The following is a 19,498-nucleotide window of genomic DNA, read 5'->3' as shown; positions in this document are numbered from 1 at the left end:
CAAATGCACTGAAATTCCTTATTGTTATACCATTTAATACAGCCTTCAGAAGCCTCCTGAAATTTTGCTGCAGAAATAAAATAATACATCAGATTGCTTGTTGTTGCCAAGCTGATTGCTAGTTGCAAAGTCATGATTGTTTTTTCTTCTCTGTAGCTGTAAAAAAGCTTGCAATAAGCAAGCAAATAGGAATTTTTTTTTCTCGTGTGCTTCATGCATATTTGATATTTGACTTTTCTGAAGGAGCTAATTTCTTACCTGTAGAAAAAAAGGATATAGTTAATCAGTTGGTTGAAATGTTTGGTCCTGTAATTTGACTGGCATTTTAGACTTTGGTCTGCTGATGAAAGAATTCATACTAAGTCTGTGGTACCAAAGTAGATACATAAAAGTGAATTCACCGTGCATATAAAACTTAAAAAGACTTTCTTGCCATGTACAGTATTTGGCATGACAGGTAATGCAGGAATCCTAAGCCTGGAAGCAAATGAAGTCCCTCAAGTTTCAGCTGTATCAAGTGGCAAGTATGTATATTAAAGAACCTGTTTGTTTGCCAAACTATTTTCAGGATAAATCCTGTTTATTAGCCACAAAAAGTGTCTGATTGTAAAACAGAAATAATACTGCAACCCAGTGGTTGAGTTCTCGGGAGTCATTTTTATACAGACTGCTAATTTTCACAGCTAACCACTTTTCAAAGCACTCTACTCCTGGAATACTGTTCAGTGCAGCCCTGGAATATTTCTGGGAAATTAAAGGTAAAAGCAAAGATGAGACTTCTGAAGTGTTTATACATACATTAAATGGTATTCAAAGATTTTTGTTTTCCCCTTCTTTTTTTCTCTCCAAAAAAATGTGGAGCAAATGTAAAATGTTCTTTTTTCCTGCAGCAGAAGCCATGGGATGTTTTTCTGCCAGTCTTCTCTGCATGCTGGTTGCAGGGCATCCAGCACAGCTGCAGCACCTATTTGCTTAGCTGTTTTGGATGCAGCCTGTTCTATTCCATCTTCTTGGCTGAAAATGAGTCTTGAAGGCTGAGCAAGGTTTGGTTTTGGTTGAGTGCTGGATGAATCTCCTTGCTAAAGATTATAACATCCTCTCAATGCAAAAATCCCTTGTTACCCTGAGCATGGGGAAGATGTCTGTATTCCCAGGGAAAGCCAGCAGCTACTTTGGGACACGGCAGCCTGTTACAAAGAATACAGAAGGAAGAACAAAGAAGCATTTAGCATGATCTTACCTTGGCTCTGTGGAATAAAGCCAACCACTTCCAACCTTCCAACCACTAGAACTGTTTTTAAACCTTACAGTACATCTCCAAGGAAAAAACAGTTATGCCACAACAGTTTTACAGCATTAGCACCAGCAACCCATAAGGCTGATAAATAAAGAAAAAAGTACTAGAAATGCACAGATGGCCTCATCCTAATGGACACTGCTTATAATTAGATCGGTGCAGAAAACCTTTAGGGCATGAGGTCTTCTGTCTGAAAATGATGTTGCAGAGTCCTTGGGGTTTTTATACATATATGGAAATTTCAGTAACATTTCACTTTTGTGGAGAGTAGAAATTAGTGTTTGCAAGGACTAACACATCCTGTTTTGGTATAAAGGGAAAGTAATACTGAATTGTTTTCAAGACTTTGCTTTTATTGACATGTAAACCCAAGATTTTGGTGAGTACAAATCACTTTTTGGAAGGTGTTTTTGAGATGGAGGAGGGGAGCAAAGAATTTTGCATGTGAGTTCATTTCTAGCAGCAGGACACAATTAAGCAGAAGCTGTGTGTGAGGCCAAGCTTGTGTTCACCACCTGGGTCTGTATAAATGCAGCATCTGTGAAGATCATTCAGTTTTTCCTTTAATACTTGGATGTTACTCAGTTCAATATGGAAAACTTCCATCAATACCTAAATTCTAGAAGATTGTACAGTGTAACAAGGCTACTGTCCAACGTGAGGCCACATTTTGACTCATTTTGGAGTGTGACAGTGCCCAGAACAGTCTTTTCTCCATAAGCAAGGCTCCTTCCTGAATATATAGCAGAGTTGTCACCCACAGAAGGTACTGTAGTGCTGTTACAACACTGCATTTCAGGAGACTCTTTGTTTTACCGTTCTTGCTTTCGTATTTTTGAAGGTTTTCATGGGAAGGGAGACTAATAGAATGAGAAGGGTTTGGGAAGTAGGGATAACATCCAGAAGGAGCATGGAATCTGGAGATCTGGTAGAGAGGGAGTTAAAGCAGATTTAGCTGTGCCAGGTGGGGATAAACATGCTCTAAAGCTCTTAGCTGACTGTTAGTAACTGCTCAATCTGCTCAGGAAAAAGGTTACAGCATAAGGGTAAGAATGAAATAGCGCCTGTGGTGGCCAGGTGAGCCTCAGGAGAAACATGCACATTCCCTGAGGAAAACTGAGGAGTTGTGTGTCTCTGAGTAGAAGCAGGAGTGAATTTTAGCTCCCACTGCTTGCTCACCCATGTCAGTAAGTTGGCAACAATGGAGAAAACCTTATACATATGTTTTTTCTTCTCTTGTTTTTCCTAGACTCTAGAAATGACATGCAGAAGGAAAGTTATTTGAAAGAACTCCTTAAAGAACTGCCTGATGCTCATTACTGCCTGCTGAAGTACCTGTGCGAGTTCCTGATAAAAGTTGCTGAACATCACGTAGAGAACAGGATGAATCTTTGCAATCTTGCCACTGTATTTGGACCAAACTGCTTTCAGTAAGTTGGGGTTTTTACTTTTCCCCATATGCTGGCAGGTGGCCAGAAATGCGGATGTCAGAGCTCTTAATTTGTCAAGGTGATCAAATGGAGGCAGTGACTGGGGCTCTGTTAAACTTTAGTGCTAAAGCTATTTTTGAGCCAAATGGAAGTGGAGTTGCTTTCCCATTTCCTCTTGCTGTTTGCTAAACTGTTAATCAGTTTTGTATTGCTGCATTGGTAGCAGAGTGGGAGTAGAACAGTGAAAGGCCTTCAGACTGTCAGTGCAAGGAGGCTTGTGCTCACACAGGTTTCTTCCTCTGCTGTCAGTTAATACGAGTGCTTCTCTGCAGAAAGCTGTGACAAAGGGTACTTGGTGGAAGAGGACTCTGATGCAGCACCCAGGTGCTGTATAATGGAGATGGATGCTGCGTAGTGTCTGCATGTTTGGCCCTGTGATCTGCTCTCTGCCTTCAGATGCTAATGATTCTGGGCTCTCTGTCCTTCTAGTGTATTCAGAAACTGCTCTGGAGCTTGTGGGGATCCACTGGTCTATTGAGACTCCTTACTGTGATGCCATGATGATTTTTTGCCTTTTCTTTTATACCCCTGTTATACCTTTTTACAACTTCTGTATTCTCAGTGCTTTTTGCCTACATTCTTGGACTTGTTTGTCAAGCTAAGAGACTAAACATTTTAGAAGCTTCATAGCTAGGGATCAGTGTGCCCCAGACCCCAAGGTCCTCTCCAGAACACATTCTGTAAACTAAGATAGAACCCATCCAGGGGAAGGTTCCTTGGGGAGGGGGGCTCATTCAAGCCTCTCATTGGGGAATTTTTGATAGATATGCTAATTAGTAAAACCTATAATGTTAGACCAGATTCTTTGGGGTGGGCACTGTGGTGTGCATTTTGGCGCATTCGATGTGGACGTAGTGCACCTAAGGATCCTTAAAATAAATACCAAGGTAAAATCCCTTTTTTCCTTCTAACTGTGTTTGACTCTTGATTTTTAAGACCAGGAAAAGGCAGCAGCCTGACTCAATATTTTACTGTGTTCTTTAACTGGGAGCAGTTCCTGGGTGCTTGTGCTGAAGACGTGCTTTACGTGCTGGTGCAGCTTGCAGCAGTAGCAGGAACAGTTATTTCCAGGTGCAGGAACACTCCTGAGTGAGAAGGTTTCTGTTGAGTCACTGCTGTGATGCAGTGCAGCGTTAGCACCTTCACCTCTGCAATGAACCCTCTGGCTGGCATCCAAGATCTCAACGGGAGACACCTAAGCAGTTTAGTTCAGTCATCAATCTTGAAAGATATGTGATATCTCCAAGAAGAGACAAGTGATTCCTTGTATCAATGTTGCATTTGTATTGATCTTTGTAAAAATTTCACTCTGGACTAATACTGAATTGTCTAGTAAAACTTAGTCTCATGAAGCAATTAGTCTAATCTATCCCCCTGAGCTTCCTCTCGGAAAGAAGTAGATTTCTTTAAAGAGAGAAAACAGAAATTAGTTTCCTGTAATAATGTATCAAGACAGTTCCACGTAGCTAGGCTCGATGCTGCCTGCTGTCTTTTTAAGGAGCCTGTCTTTTTCCGTTGGTTAGGGAGAGAACACACAGCAATGAGACACTTAAACTAAAGCTTGGCCTACAGCTGCCTTATCTTAAGATGTTGCTGGTGGATGATGAAGGTGAATTCAGGATTAAAGCATTTGCTGTATTAGTACAAAGAGATAAAGTACATTTTGAGGAGAATTATTTTCCTCTCCAAAACAAAAAATGCTCAAAAGACAGTAGTATGCATGGGAGTGCATGAATATGAGAATTGCTGGAAGCACAACACTGCAAATTTCTGACAAGGAAAAGCAAAACAATTTTTTAAACTTGCATTCATATGGGTAGTTTGGGAATTTCTGTCTAAATGTATTAGCACAGTTCAGAACAAACAAAGTAATTAGAAGAATTGAGTTCAATGCCTAAATCTCTATGACTCAAGCTCCCTAGTGGCTATTAGAATAATTCTTAGTTTACTCATCGCTTCCTTCAGGAGAGTTTAAAAATTAGCTCTGAGTATTTTTTGGTGTAGAATGCAGAGAACTGTGGTTCAGAATTGCAATTGGCGTTCCTAATATTAAACCAAAGCATATGTGTTAAAAGCTGTATAGTTGTTGCCACAACGGATCTCTGCTACTGAGATGGCATGGAAAAGATACAAAGTTTTTGTAAGGTACAGAGATGGGATCACCTCATTCCATTGCAGAAGACTGAGAAAGGCAGAGTTCACTGGAGGTGAAAACCCAGCGGCTTGTGAGGCTGTATGTGAGTGTAACCAGCCCAGCAGACGTGACACGTGTTGAAATAAATGCTCATGTGGCGAAAGAGGCAGTGAAAGCAAGGCTTGACACTTAACAAATGGCTAATGTGTTTTTTAAAGACCCAAATAGGTTAGAGTTATGGATGTAGATTTTATTTAAACTCTGTTTCAGCATCTGGTAATTCAGCTATGTGTTTCATCAGATCTTGATCTTTTCAAGGCAGTTCAGGATTGTGGTCTAGACACAAAGGTTGTGAGCAACAGTTCAAATACCCTTTTTTCCTGTGTTAATGGATGCATTCTTATATTGCTGGAGCTGTGACCATCTGTATCAACAAAGATTTGATAGGGGGAGAAAAGAACTTGCAGCACTTTTTTTTAGGTATTGGGCTTAACCAGTTGGTTGGCCAAGCATCCAGAAGGAGATCCTCAGAACACATTTCAGAGCTACAGAGTAAGGCTGCCTGAAGCCTACTTGGCAAGCACTGTCTCTACTGGCTGCAGGCAGCCCATGGAGAAGCTGCAGAAATTAAATATTGGCAGGAGGCTGAAGTGAACGTTCCTCTCGCTTTGTGTTGTTTGTTCAGAGCAGTGCATGGGGGGTTTCTCCATGATAAGGAAAGAAGGCTCAGCATCCAACTTGTCAGCAATTACATTGCCAAAGCAGGGAGAACTGAGATTTTTCTGTCAGAAATTCACACTCGTCTAAAATTAATGTCAGAGTCTGTGTAGTTAATGCACAGTGTCAGAGAAGATAAAGCCCATCTGCTGATAGTGAAGGACTTCTTTTGGCAAGGTATTTTTAGTGACAATTTAGCTACTTAAGCATAGTATCTCCTGCTCCATAACCGAAGTTGTTTAACAGTTGAATAAATCATGGTGCTTGGCCACTTTCCAGATATTTAGGCTTCATTTTAATTCTGTTAATCTCATTCTGTTTTTCTACTTTGTGTCCTCTGTAATGTATCCCATCTCCTAAACTTACTGCTTTTATCTTCTCCAGTACTTCCCCTGCTTCCTTACTTGCTGTTTGACAAACTGCACTGGTGCTTTTCTAAGGAAAGATTATCTTGTGCTTTCTGTATTTCTAATGAATAGAATAAAGGAAAAAATGGCTATTTGCATTCCTTGTAACGAAGTGTGATCTAAGATATAAGAACATGTAAAGGGCAAGGTCAAACAGCTTAAAAAAAGATTGGAGATTTGGTTCACTGTTTTTTCCCAACTTGGATTGTTCAGATTTATTGTGATGGAAGGCAAAGGTCAAGTATATTGAGAAATATGGCCCTGGAGGAACAGTGAGCACAAAGGAGCATAAATAGTTGTCTTTTCTGTCACTGGGCTAATCTGTGTAAAGTATTAACATTTGCAGCTTCTTGGAGGAAGTTATTGTCCATTGACCTGAATTTGAGCTCCTGTAGAGGCATAGCTTTAGTGAAGGCCTGCTGTGTGGGCTCTGCTTGGCTCTGACAGCTTGTGTGGAAAAGGAGAGGACCAGGTGGGTTTTCTCTCCTCCTCTCTGTTCTCCTGGAGCTGGGTATCAGAGGAGCTGCTGCACTTACCCTATCCTTTGGTTGGCACGGTAAGACATGAGGTCTCAACAGAATAATCAGAGGGTCCATTTGCACCCATTTTTTGCAGCTCTCTCTCAAACAATATTCTCTGTGTGTGGCCTCCATCATTCAAGCCCTCATTAACTTGGTTGTGTTTCATGCCAGCAGAGATTAAGCATGTTGTGAGGGATTGCTCCGTCCCCCCAAAAGTGGCTGGCAAATGCAGGTGTCCCACTAAAATGCTGGAGTTAGATGCAGTTATTTATATGTGATGAGTACGTAACAGAAGTTACACAAAGGGTAACAAGAAAAGTGTATTCTCTTTGGATATGGAGAAAATGATAGATTGTAGGGTAGCTGTAGGTATTTCAGAGGTGCTGAACTTGAAGGAATTAAAATCTGATCTGAAATTATGCATGAATGTCTTACCTTGGTTTCTAGCAGCCTTGGAGCCTGCACTGGTTGGGTGAAACTGAAGTGAAAGCAGAGGGGCTGAATTAATACTCCTTAGTGAGTAATGTTGGCCTTTGAAACATTATGTGGATGGGCTTTGTTTTCAAGCAGTGCAGTCCCAGTCCTGCATCAGTCTTAAAAACAAATGTGCATCCAGGATTGGGGCCAAATTGAGTACTGAATATTGTTGTTTAAACATTAATTATTGCAAACTGGAGCATGCAGACATAACCTTTCTTAAAGGGTTCATAAAGATTTTAAATACTGCATTTTCCAGCACTGTAAAGGAATTTTTCATAAGTATTCAGTATGCTGAAGCCTATAATGACAGTTTAAAGCATCAAGCATAATATACCAAGTCTATAAATGTTCTCATCCATAATCATATTAAATACTCATGAATATTTGAGCTCAGCAATACAGCTCAAATACAATCATAAGGAGTGTTTTTGAAGAGCCTCTGCTTTGAAATGTTTGGAGATGTGAGCAACATACTTTGCAAGGGGATGTTAGGCTATGGACTGCCCTTTGTCCCCCTTTGTGTAGGTTGCTCTCTCTAAGATGCCTACTATCACTGTAATTTTGTGATGAAAAATGGAGCTTTTGCTTAAGCAAAAGATTTTTCCTATAAATGAAGCCAGTCAGTAAAGTCTTTGTGGCAGCATCACTCTAACTGTTTTGTGTTACCTGTGTTGCCTGTATTTTGCATAATTTTATTATTTATTAATAATTGTTATCATTCATTATATACTATTGTTTTGGGGGTTTTTTTATTAGTGCTTTTATTTTTTATGAATTATTTATTATTTTGCAAGCAATGCTGGTAGAGCAGAACTAACAAGTTGACTTAGGCTCGTAAATCTATTGCTAAAGAAAATAACCTGGAACAGATTTTAACAAGCAGGTAAGTACATGCCCCATAGTTGACTCCCCAGGATTCTCCAGTATCACAGGAGCTAAAACACTTCTGCACAATCTCAACAGTTGTATCTTGTCATTGCATTTCACTGGTGAGACTGGTGAGACATAAGCCTGCAAATGATGCAGAGCACATAAGCGAGTCACACAGACTGAGATGAACACCTGTCTCAAGTGAGTGTTGCTGTATCTTTAGCTACTTATTAGACTGTGATCTTGCAACAGAGTCTGCAAACGTGAATATGTACCTGTTTTCAGCTGCATCAGTTTGTGGACCAGTGTGTTAGGCCAAATCTCTTCTATCAGCTGAAGTGGACGAGGTCGCATCTGTTACAGGCACAGTAAAGACCGCCTAGAGACACAGAACAGACTGCCTCAAGTCATAACTTCTATAAATTACTGCAACTCTGCTCTCAAAATCTCCATTTGTGCTTGTTGAGGGACTTAGGGATATCTGAGGTACTAATGAAAATGTTTTGCTTGGGCTGGAGAAACAAAAAATCCATGCAGTGTTCCCTGTCCTTTGAGTTCCTTCGTTTCTGGCAGGATTCCCTGGGAGAATGGTAAGGTGACTGTGGTGCTTCTCTACAAAAAAAGGTACTGTACAAGCAGCAAAAGTAGTTTATAGAGCACATAGCCCTCAGTGATTGTAAATTAAGATTACAGTGCTGTCATTCCATGCAAGCTGCTTCTGCAAAGCCACATGGGGAAATGGTAATGTGCATCCTGCATCTCAGACAGGGTGGGGTTAAACACTGTTGGGAATTCATAATGAGATGACCCTTTCACATGGAAATCTCTGGCTCTCAGTTGTGGCAGGGAGCTGTCAGCACTTGCTGCCTGGGGAAATCAGTTCAATGAACTCAGTTCTGCTCATTATAGACAGGTGACTACATCCCAGGTCCTCCTGGCCATTTGAGGCAAGTTTCCCAGGTGTGGTGGATGGTGGCAGAGCCTTGTAGTGATGCCTGTCATGCCACTTGCGTGTTTGTGTGTGTCACTGCACCGCTCTCAGTAGAGTCTGGGATTCACTGTCTCAAAAGCTCCCTCTGCATTTAGGCTGTTAGAGCTTGTTTACAGAGACCCTGAGGTAAATTCATTTAACTAAATGCCTGAGATGTAAGGAATTCTTTCACAGTGAGTTAATCTGACCTCAGGTCACTTCAGTTCTGAGTAAAAGTTGTGACACAGAGCCTTGCTGTGGTTTAACCCATTTGAGACTAGCTTTCCTGAGCCATCCTATGGAAGGAGACATGCACTCGGTCTGGAAGAACCCAAAGAACATGTGGGTGTGGGGTCTGCATGGACAGGAGCTGCATAGAGCTGCACTGGGTGAGCCAGCCATGCTTGTAGGACATTGGGCAGAAGTGTGAAATGCTGCTGGGTATCAGATTTTGAATTGAAGAGCTGACAGCCTGATCCTATTACCAAGTAATGTTTTAACTTCAAGAACTACTGCTTCTTCTGCTTTAAAATGACTTCACCAATATTTTCAGTCTTTAATACCCTGCAAAACTTGTGGTGCTGATGCACCTTTGCCCTCAACCCTTCTTAACTGTGTCAGACACTGTTAATGCTGGTGCCTCATTTAGACAAGGTGCATTTTTTCCAAATGCTTAATGTGGACATGCTTTGCTTTGCACACAGATCATTCAGAGCATCTCTCTGGGAAGGGCATGGTGTCCAGGGAATCTAAGGGAGGGGACACTAGAGATTTTGCTCCTGCTCTGCCTATGCTGTGTATCTGCTGATGGCTTTGCAAGCCACTGTGATAACTTCAGTGGGGGTTTTCCACCTCAAATCTCTAAGATAGATCTGCGCTCATCAACACTTTTTCTTCTAGAAATAACTGTAGAAGTTGCAGGTCTGTGCCACCCTTCTGGTGTTTGTGGTAGTGAAACTGATGCTTCTGGTGCTGTTACTGAAGTAATTTGTACATATGTGGCTATAAGGGGATCAAGTCCCTCTGTTGAGGATTTTGTAACTGGAGTAAATTGTGTGTCTAACTCTCAAAGCAACACAGTTGTAATGCCTAATTAACATGAAAATAGACATAAGGGAACCTTGACTATAAACACAGTTTTACTGTGATGCTTTAACAAGATTTTCACAAAAGATCATGAAGGATTTTCAAGGAGTAGGGTATGCATCAGGAAAGTGGAAGTGTGAGAGAATATTTTCTCACAGATCTGGGTTTTTCTAGTCAGTTGAAGTGACATTTGTAGATGTCGTGACTTTTCAGAATGAGAAGAGCTAAAGTAAAATGCTATTTTTTTACACACATTTTCAGAAAAGTCTAGTCAAACTGATAGATCATGCAGTGTGGCAGCAGATGGGGTTTACTGTGTATAAATAGGCAGGGTGGTGTGTGCTCATAATATAAACTTATCTTCAGCTCAGCATATATCTGTTGCAAGGAAAATGTCACCATGGAGAGCTCACAGAGTGTAATAGTCCTTATCGTGATTGAGGTCTAAGAATAGCAATTATAGGAGAAATATATTAGAAACTTTGTTAAATATGTCTGTTTAAATGACAGAGAAGTGGTGATGAATAAAATATGTTAAATTGCCATTAAAATAAATCAATTAATGATCCTTTGCTTAGTTACATTCAGAGGGAAGTGTTAAAAAAGACTGAAGCCACAAGCTTTAGCCTTGTGTTTTGCATATGTATCTCACCCTACTCATGCAGGATTGTTCTGAATAGGATGATGGACTTTTCACAGGTTTGATTTAATAAAGTTTAACTGACAAGGTAGTGTGGGGAAGGAAGGGCAAGAAAGCCATGGAACTGGGCAGAAATTAAATACTGTTTTTATGCTTTGTGGAAAATTTATAGACTGGACTGTTCTTCAACCAGGTAGAGTTTTTTGGTATTAGCTGTTACCAGTAGGGAAGTGTTGGCTGTATTTCCCTGATGACTTTTCCTGGTCTTAAAATCAAGAGTCAGACACAGTTAGAAGGGGAAAAGGGATTTTACCTTGGTATTTATTTTAAGGATCCTTAGGTGTACACATCCAGGTTGAATGCACCCCAATGCACACTGCAATGTACACCCCCAAAAGATCTAGTATAACATTACAGGTTTTACTAATTAGCATATCTATCAAAAATTCCCCAATGAGAGGCTTGAATGAGCCCCCCTCCCCAAGGAACCTTCCCCTGGATGGGTTCTATCTTAGTTTACAGAATGTGTTCTGGAGAGGACCTTGGGGTCTGGGGCACACTGATCCCTAGCTATGAAGCTTCTAAAATGTTTAGTCTCCTAGCTTGACAAACAAGTCCAAGAATGTTGGCAAAAAGCACTGAGAATACAGAAGTTGTAAAAAGGTATAACAGGGGTATAAAAGAAAAGGCAAAAAATCATCACGGCATCATCCCGGCAGATGTCACTTAGGTGAAAGTCCTGCTATCTGGAGTCTTCATTTTGAGTCGCACGTGCTCCATTACATTCTCAGTCCTTTTCCTGGGAATGAGGTTCATAGGGTGCCATTATTTAAATGGTACTCTGTTTTGGAGAAACAAATGAGGAAGGGTTTGCCTGAACTAGCAAGCAAGCAGGCTTTGCACCATGCCAGCTCTGGAGCACACAATTTAGCATGGCAAGAGGGGTTTCCTTCGGTCAGGGCAATTGCATGGGCCTATTGAATACATACACTTAATTCAGGCCAGTTGCTGAGTTTTAGTGAATATGTGACATTCTTTAAAATGAATTGGCCTGAGTGTACGTGCAGATCTATCAACAGAAGTCATCCTATTTGTTCTTTGCTTGGTCTGAGGCCAGGTTCCACACTAATGAAATCAATCAGCTGATTTTACAGTTGCCAATATTCTACAGTGTGAAATAATTCAATCATTTAAAATTCAGGTCCTGCTACTCTAACATGTATTAAATGTGGAAATGATAGCAGTAAGTACTCTCTTCTAGAGTTTACACAGATATGTTCTGCTGCAGTGGGTTACTCTCCCTCTTGACGTGTAGATGTATGGCAGAGAATAAAGCATTGAGAAGGATCAATAGCCCCTACAAAAAGGCCCTTTTTGATGACAAATTTCTGGGAGCATCAGCTTTCAGAGCCATCTTGTTGAAATGCACATCTGGCCCCAATATACTACAGTTACAGTTTTATGGTAGTTAGTTAGTTTGTAAATTTTTATTTACTCTTTGCAGTAAGCAGTAGTTTACTTTCAAGTTACATCCCTGTGAAATAGCTCAGGGGGAATTTGTTTTACTTTTGGAAGATTGGGTTGTGTTTTCTTCTCATATAACCACTTGTTGTCCTCAGCCAAAATGTGCTTGAAACTTTTTTTTGGTTTTGACTTCTCTGCTTCTTCACTTTAAATCTTCCCTGTGTTTCATTACTCCTGATCATCAGTCTCTGCCACTTTATAAGGTCCTTAGGAAATTCATATCCAAGCAGCCACTTTGTAGCTTACTGAGAAGACAGTCTGTCTGCTGGAAGTACTGTACAATAGGAAACACTTAATGAATGGAGAAGAAGATTCTTCAGAGATCGTACTTTTGCATTAAAACAGAATTTAAGTCAGTTTGGGGCCAAGAAAATTGTCCAGTAAAGTGTGCAGAAAGCTTACATTCCAGCAGATGATCACAAGATGCTTCAATGAATTGTGAGCTCTGTTGTGAGCGACATGCATTTTTTGCTACTTGAGAGAGTTGTGTGAAATACATTAGGAAACATGCAGATACCTACAGTATCTTCCCTTTTCTGTGTGCCTTTAAGGTCTGTGGTAAGGTGCAAAGGGGCCTGTTTCAAGAGAGAAAGAAGCTGCTTCTTCAGCAGCCAAGTAGTTGGTTATTCTCCCAGAAAATGGAGCTTAGGAATCACTTTATGTATTGGTCTTCTAGGTTGTTTTGCAGAAGGCAGATTCCATCTGCATGTTTTAGAAAGCCCTTTGAGTTATGATCCTGCTTTCAAAAGAAATGGTAACTCCAAAGTTAGATTAAAAAATCTGGCGTGCAGCATTGGGTCATCTGAAGGCAAAGACCTTGTTTAACTTTTAGTGTTTTGCTTAGCATGTGGGATTTCCTAATTTTTTTCGCTTACCCTTCTTGTGTACCTTTGAGGTTATCATGAATGAGGTTTTGGAGGAAGCTAAATGTGTCTGAGCTGTCTGTACTGTGTGTGGTGAAACACAACTTAGAGCAGAGTTGGTGGCACCCCACTTGGTGGCTGTCTCACTTAAATCCCTACCTAGATTCTGTGGAGAGGGTCGTTTGGCCAACAGGTGTGGTATTTAATATCCATAAGAAAAACTGCAGACAAACTGTGATGATAGTTGTTACCAACATAGGAACAGTCCTCCTTTCCAAGACAAAAGTTCCTGTGCTTGCTATCCAGCCTGTATCCACAACTGAAATGTTACAGAGACCCTGTGCAGGACCTTTTGTATGTTGAGTCCCTGTAACACCCTGCTTGTTGTCTCTCCAATTCTAGTGTGCCCTCTGGATTTGAAGGGATAAAGGAACAGGAGATCTGCAACAGGATAATGACAAAAATGCTGGAAAATTACAATACTTTGTTTGAATTAGAAGGCTTGAAGAAGGATGAAGAAAAGCCTGTATGTGAAGAGCTAGCAAGAATAATTTTGGTAAAAGTGAGTATCTCTAATATTTCATTTTCTTACAGCAAATCAATAATTCAGGCTTATTTCAGGCTTCAATTCAGAAATCCTTTAGATAAGTGGAAGGCAGACTCTTGTGTAATAATGTTCTGTGTTATTGATTGGTATGCAGTTTACACATTGATTCTGCTGATAGGCTAATTTTCATTACTAGTCTGGAAGCTCATTCTATTAAACATCTTATTCTTTGTTGGCTACACACTTATTTATCCAGGAAATATATTCACTAAATTTTAAATGTTTTTGAATGAGGAGGCAGAATACTTTTAAGAAGTGTTCAGGGCTTCTGACATGGTTTATCATTTATGGTGTACTTCAGTGATGATGAACTTTGGTACTCTAGGACAGTGTGAGGTCCCTAGCCTTTGCCACTGTGAAATCTGCCTGTCTCAAACATGTACCTGAGTTTAAAAGTTACATATTCTGACTCAGAACAGCCATTACTGAGTGCGCTTGAAGAGAAGCATTAAATAAGAGTTACTCTTTGAAGAAAGTACATTGGAGCTCTTAAAGAAAAGGGATACAGTTAAAGTATTACCCCTTTGGTGGGAAGAGGGCTTGTGTGTAACATCAAAGGATTCTAAAATTCAGAAGCTGACAAGTAGGGCAGCCAAAAGTGCTTTGTTCTGGCTTGTGCTGTCTCTACCACAGGAAGCAACCTCAAGTCTGTGCAGAATACGGTCATGAGGTTGGTTTGCAGTTGCCTCATTTCTTTTTGTGTGTTAACTGTGCAGATAATTTCTTACAGGGTGTGAATTCTTGAGTTTGGGAGGGTTGAACTACATGCCTATCCTTGGTAGGGTTCTACCCACTGTTAAAATCACTTTAAACTTCACTGTCTGGAATAGAAGTTGACAGAAAATAGTTATAAAAATACTGTCTTTGACCTTGACAGAACAGGAAGTTTGGTGTGAGCCTAGGTTCTGCCATTCAGATGAAATCAGCTGATAACATCTCTGCCTTTGTTGTGTATCACAGGAGGGTCTGCTGAATCTGTATAAGTTGGGCTCAGCTGCTGGTTTTCTTACGTGATGAATCAGTGAGGAAGTATTTAGCTGTATTTAGTTGTCTTTTAGCTGTTACTAACACTTAGCTGAAATGCTCCTGTGGAAGGAGGTAGAATCACTGATAGCCTTCCAGTGCCACAGTCATTTCTGGGTAGTGGAAATGATCTGCCTGGCCGATGGCAGTGATGTTTAGCCGCTGAAAGTCACTTCAGCAACATATTTCTAAAAAAAAGAGCCCAGAAGAAAAGCTTCAGATATGTCTCCTCCTCTTTCAAGCCTCAGCCAGTTCCAAAAGTCTTTCACTTAGTTCTTTCACGGTTCTTAGTCTTTCACTAAGTTCTAAGGACTTGTAGTAATTGGGATTGCGCAAAGGTGGAGATCTGGGAAATTTCCCACAGCTGTTGAGAGATACAAACTATCAGCTTACACGATGACAACCAGAATTACTCCAACAAAATATGCTAAAAGTGTAATTACTCAAGTGAGGTGGGAAGTGTTGCCCACTGAGGCCTTGCCTCAGGAGACAGATGATTGCTTGAGAGGAATGAGCCATGGATGAATACAAGGGCTCACATTGTGTTTGCATCTTTGGACCTTGTTGATATTTTCCAAATTCTGCTGGCAGCCAGCTGCAAAAATTTGACCTTGTTTGTTGTTCGTCTAATTTGGGTGGGAAGTTATTAGCTTAATCAAGGCACATACTCAAACACAAGAAGTACAATCATCTAACTTAATGTAGCAAAGGTACTAAGAAAGTTTTTCTTTAAATTTGTCAGGTGGTTCTATGGCTCTATGAAAGGACACTTTATACTATTCTCAGAGGTTACGTTTTTTGTGTCCTAGCAGATATCCCCAATCCTAGCCAATCTGTATAACAGAGATGGTACACTTGAAGAGCAAATCAAGTGATAATAATGAGATTCAGTAGAGAAAAGTGACTGCCAGATTGCTAATGCATGAACCATTACATACAGCAGAAGCTGGTCTGTGTAATAAAAGAACAAATGCCTCAGAGAATTATTTGGCATGACCTGTGTCACAGTGTCCAGAAAACAGCAAGCTATTTGTAGGCAAAGTTGCTGCTTCTGGAAAAGCCATTGATACATCTACAGGTAGGGGGATAGAAATTTTCCAAGTAATCCTATTGAAAGCAGTGAAAAATGTAGGATGCTCAGGACAATGCTCTCATAAACTGAGGCCCTGTTGATTCTAAGGGTGTTGCATTCAAGCATGAACAGTGGTGGGATGGGGGAGTGGATGGCAAGGAAAGTGAAGAAATGAGGACTTGCCCTTTACCAAACTCAGCTGCATTTATTTAAGTGGCTTTTTTAGCTTCTGTTTTGGGAACAGCAGGAGGGTGAGGAGAGATTTAGATGACCTCATTCACTTCCTTTTGGGGTGTTCCATCATCCCTTCTCCCAAATCCCTCAATACATTGCCAGCATTTCACCCGGAGTCACTACACTGCTACCTTTCCCATGATTGTCTTCACTCTCACTCCTTCCTCACTTTTCCATGTTTACATTTTTCTCTGAATTCCCACAGCCCCGTCCCACTATTCTTGCTGTACTCAAACTTGGCAGCCCTTCATTCCCATTCCAGAGGAAAGGCTGGCAGTCTGTAGTGAAGTGCAGAAGCTCCAGCACTCTTGATACATGACCTTCCATCATCTCCAGTCACTCTGCATGCACGCTGTGGCCCCTCCACAGCCCTTATTTCGTTGCCATCCTTCCTTTGACATTCTTGAATGTGGAGATAACTTTTTCTGTAGGTTAGTACAGTGGCTTGTGGTAATGTGACCTGTCTTATGTGTTCTTCTCAGTGTATAGTTCGGGGATAGGATTTATTGAGACCTTTTCCTAGACACCCATTAATTCCTCTCTCGGTTGGAATGCTGGCATTAGTAAGCATTCCCAAAATGGGGGTGGAGGTACTTGAAAAAAGTCCGTTTTTACACTGTCTTAAGAGTTTGACCTCATGATGAGTGAAGCCATTAATGCTGATCCAGATGTTTCTTGATTAAGAGCTTGGAAAGAGCATCTATAAGCATGAAAATTCATATACAGGCAGAAGAACGCCACGCATTTGCAGAAGGACTAACTTGAATCAAAATTTGAAATTCAATGACAATGGTTTGAAAAAATAAGGAAAGACATCAAAAAAAGTACATCAAACAATGCCCTTCTCTCATTGCTCTGGGATGCCTTTCTAGCTTAGTGTGTTACAAAATTAGCCCTGCTTTTTCTTATCTCTTTTTCATGGCTTCAGACTCTTACTTTGGTGCTGAAATCTCAGCGGGAAAAAGAGGAACATACCTTTAGTTAGTGTCTGAAGATGTTGTGAGAATCTTACTTTTCCTTGCAGTCTTGGGCTGTTGTTGAGGTTGCTTAGGTGCCTGTTGTGTGACATTATCCACTCATAATAATCTTTTTTGAAGTCAACATCAACCCTCAATCATTAATTAAACTGAAAACCAGGGGAGTAGTGGCTCATGCTATCCCACCCCAAAACGGAAGTGTCATGTCTTGGTCATATTTACCATCTTCCCAAACTTGGCTGACTCTGACACTTCATGGTCTGGATATCTTAAGATTTTCCACACTTTGGTCATAAAGTCAGTGGAATAAAAGCAGGAAATACTGCTCTTTTAAAATGAAAACAAGAATATGTGGATCATTAGACAAAGTCATGGAAGCATCAAGCTACTCTTGGAGCAGTGTATTGGAAAGGAAAAACAGCTCCGGCGGAGCAAGTTGCATCTTGTTTACTATATTTGTCATAGCTAGGGGAAATCCACAATGCTACAGGCTTCCAGAAGGAACAAGAGCATTTCAATCAGGTACAGACTGTGGCAGCTTAAAGAAAATATGTTTTAAAGAGGCTGAAAGTTAATTAGTGTTAGAGATGGGAAAAAGAGATGCGATTCTGTAGGGCTGCTGATAGTTGACCTGCCATTCTTGTTGTGTGTGTGCACTGAGGAGGCACAGGTACACCTTTATCCCAGTTACAGTTCTTCTTTCAGAGGTTGCTCAGTCATTGGGAAAGACTAGTTGTGCTAGGTAAAAAGGATTTCTTAGCTTGCTTTCTCAGTGGATCATAATTCAGAAAATAAGGCAGCTGGAAATCTCTGCAAGTTTCATTCCAGTCCCTGCTTTGTTCCTAGGGCTGTAAAGCCTCCTCTTGCTCATTGCTCAGGCATATTGCAGTATTATAATTAGAAATGATGGGAAATGTTTCTTTGGAAACCTCTACATTTTTTTAGAAGTGCAATTTTAATGAAAAAGAAAATTCATCTTAGAATAGTTCCAATTTCAATGGGAAATTGAACTGTCAGGTTCATGATGGAAGGAATTCGTTCCACCTAATAGAATGATATCCAGATGATCATCCAGTTTGGTGGCCAGCAGGTGGAAGTATAACATGTACTTTCTTCAGAAATATGTCTGTATTTGGAAACACCTTATAATAAAAGAATTATGGGAGTTGATTTATTTTTTTTAAATTCTGAAATAAGTTGGCGTTTGTTGGAATTTATAGGTCTCATTTGCAGCCAGCTATTACTGCAATCCTTAATCCAGGCTTCACTTCAATTTCCTAACTCCGTGAGGGGTCAGTAGGAGTCCCAGTCTGTTGATCAATAGGCTCTGCTAGTTAGAGAGAAATGGGTGAAGTGGGTTGAGTGTTCTCATTAGGTGTTTGCTCCATGGTCACGTTGTCAGGATCATAAATACCTGGTTTTTATTAGGCACTGTTGTGTGTAAGCAGGTAATTTTCTGTCAGTGCATCTGCACTATTGTTCATTTTCGCATTGTAAGTGTCAGGGTTTTTTAAGAAAAACATTGTTATATTTTGCTTTGGAACAGAATTCCTACTGTGAATCCATATGATCCTGATAGATTTTTGTGTTACTAAACTGAGTGATAACTCATGTAATGAATGATCAGTCAGTCCTGAGTTGCAGTACTGCCAATTTTATAATCTTCTGGAAGAAATAGGTTTACAAAATCTACAGTAACAACAGAAATAATAATTTTGAACAAGGACCTTTAATATACAAAGGTCTTGAATTGCTGTTTGAACTGTAGCTGCATATAGTCTTATGTTGTACAGCTAGCCAGTGGTGTATTGCTACAGCTGGAATAAATTGGGACCTTGGAATAACAGTCATTAGGCTTCTCTAACAATCAAAGATAGGCAGTGAAGATTTTTATTTAGTTCAAGTTGCAAGGGAAATTTGGGCCGGCAAACTATTAAGAGACTCACTCTTGAGAGATTTCTAGAATTATTCCTTCCACTGGCTTCAGGTGAAACATGTCACCTTTAATAGCGTGGTTTATAGCTCAATATTGTCTTCAAATAAAACATACAATCTGTTACCTAGTCATTGTATTTTCACCTTTTCCCTCCAATGCCTTCTTGACAGAGCACTTCTAGTTTCAAGAACCATTCAGCTCAGAGCACATAAATATTTGCACTGGCACACAAGCACTGACATTATGAGGATGCAATGCTGTTCCTGGCTTCAGCACATGTTTGAGACAGAAATGCAAAAGGCTTTCCTCATTCCTCCCCTGCTGGGTGGTAGAATACATACCCTGTTCACCTGATGCAGAAGAAAAAGTACACTTGGAAAATTCATAGAACATTAAAATAATATTAACATAATAAGAAAATTGAATTGAAAGTCGATCTTACAAAGTCAAGGAAAACTATAAATGCACAATTTGATCATTGTAAGTATATTGTAGGTGCATTCTGATGCCCTCTGAACAGGCAGCTTTCAATCCCTGAAGAGCTGCAGAAATTGGTCTCTCACTGATTTTTTGCAAAAACAAATAGTTTCAAAAGAACTCTTACTTTAGATGCAATTACCTTTCTGCATTTTTATCCTGTTTGTTTCCAG

The 19,498-nt window shown here is 40.3% G+C and overlaps 1 protein-coding gene across 5 annotated transcripts in view; it reads left to right on the top strand.

The window, feature by feature from the left end:
* FAM13A (family with sequence similarity 13 member A) overlaps positions 1–19,498 on the top strand; it is a 124,222-nt gene that overhangs the window by 11,892 nt on the left and 92,832 nt on the right. For all 5 annotated transcript variants that reach the window (XM_039550661.1, XM_039550664.1, XM_039550663.1 and 2 more), the window contains exons 4-5: positions 2,547–2,727; positions 13,402–13,561. In XM_039550661.1, coding sequence (XP_039406595.1) covers positions 2,547–2,727; positions 13,402–13,561 — 341 coding nt within the window. The remainder of the gene's footprint in view (positions 1–2,546; positions 2,728–13,401; positions 13,562–19,498) is intronic.

Source organism: Corvus cornix, chromosome 4 (genome assembly GCF_000738735.6).
Source record: "Corvus cornix cornix isolate S_Up_H32 chromosome 4, ASM73873v5, whole genome shotgun sequence".
Classification (NCBI taxonomy): domain Eukaryota; kingdom Metazoa; phylum Chordata; class Aves; order Passeriformes; family Corvidae; genus Corvus; species Corvus cornix.
The sequence above is the reverse complement of the archived record's forward strand: the minus strand, read 5'-3'. Positions and strand labels throughout refer to the sequence as shown.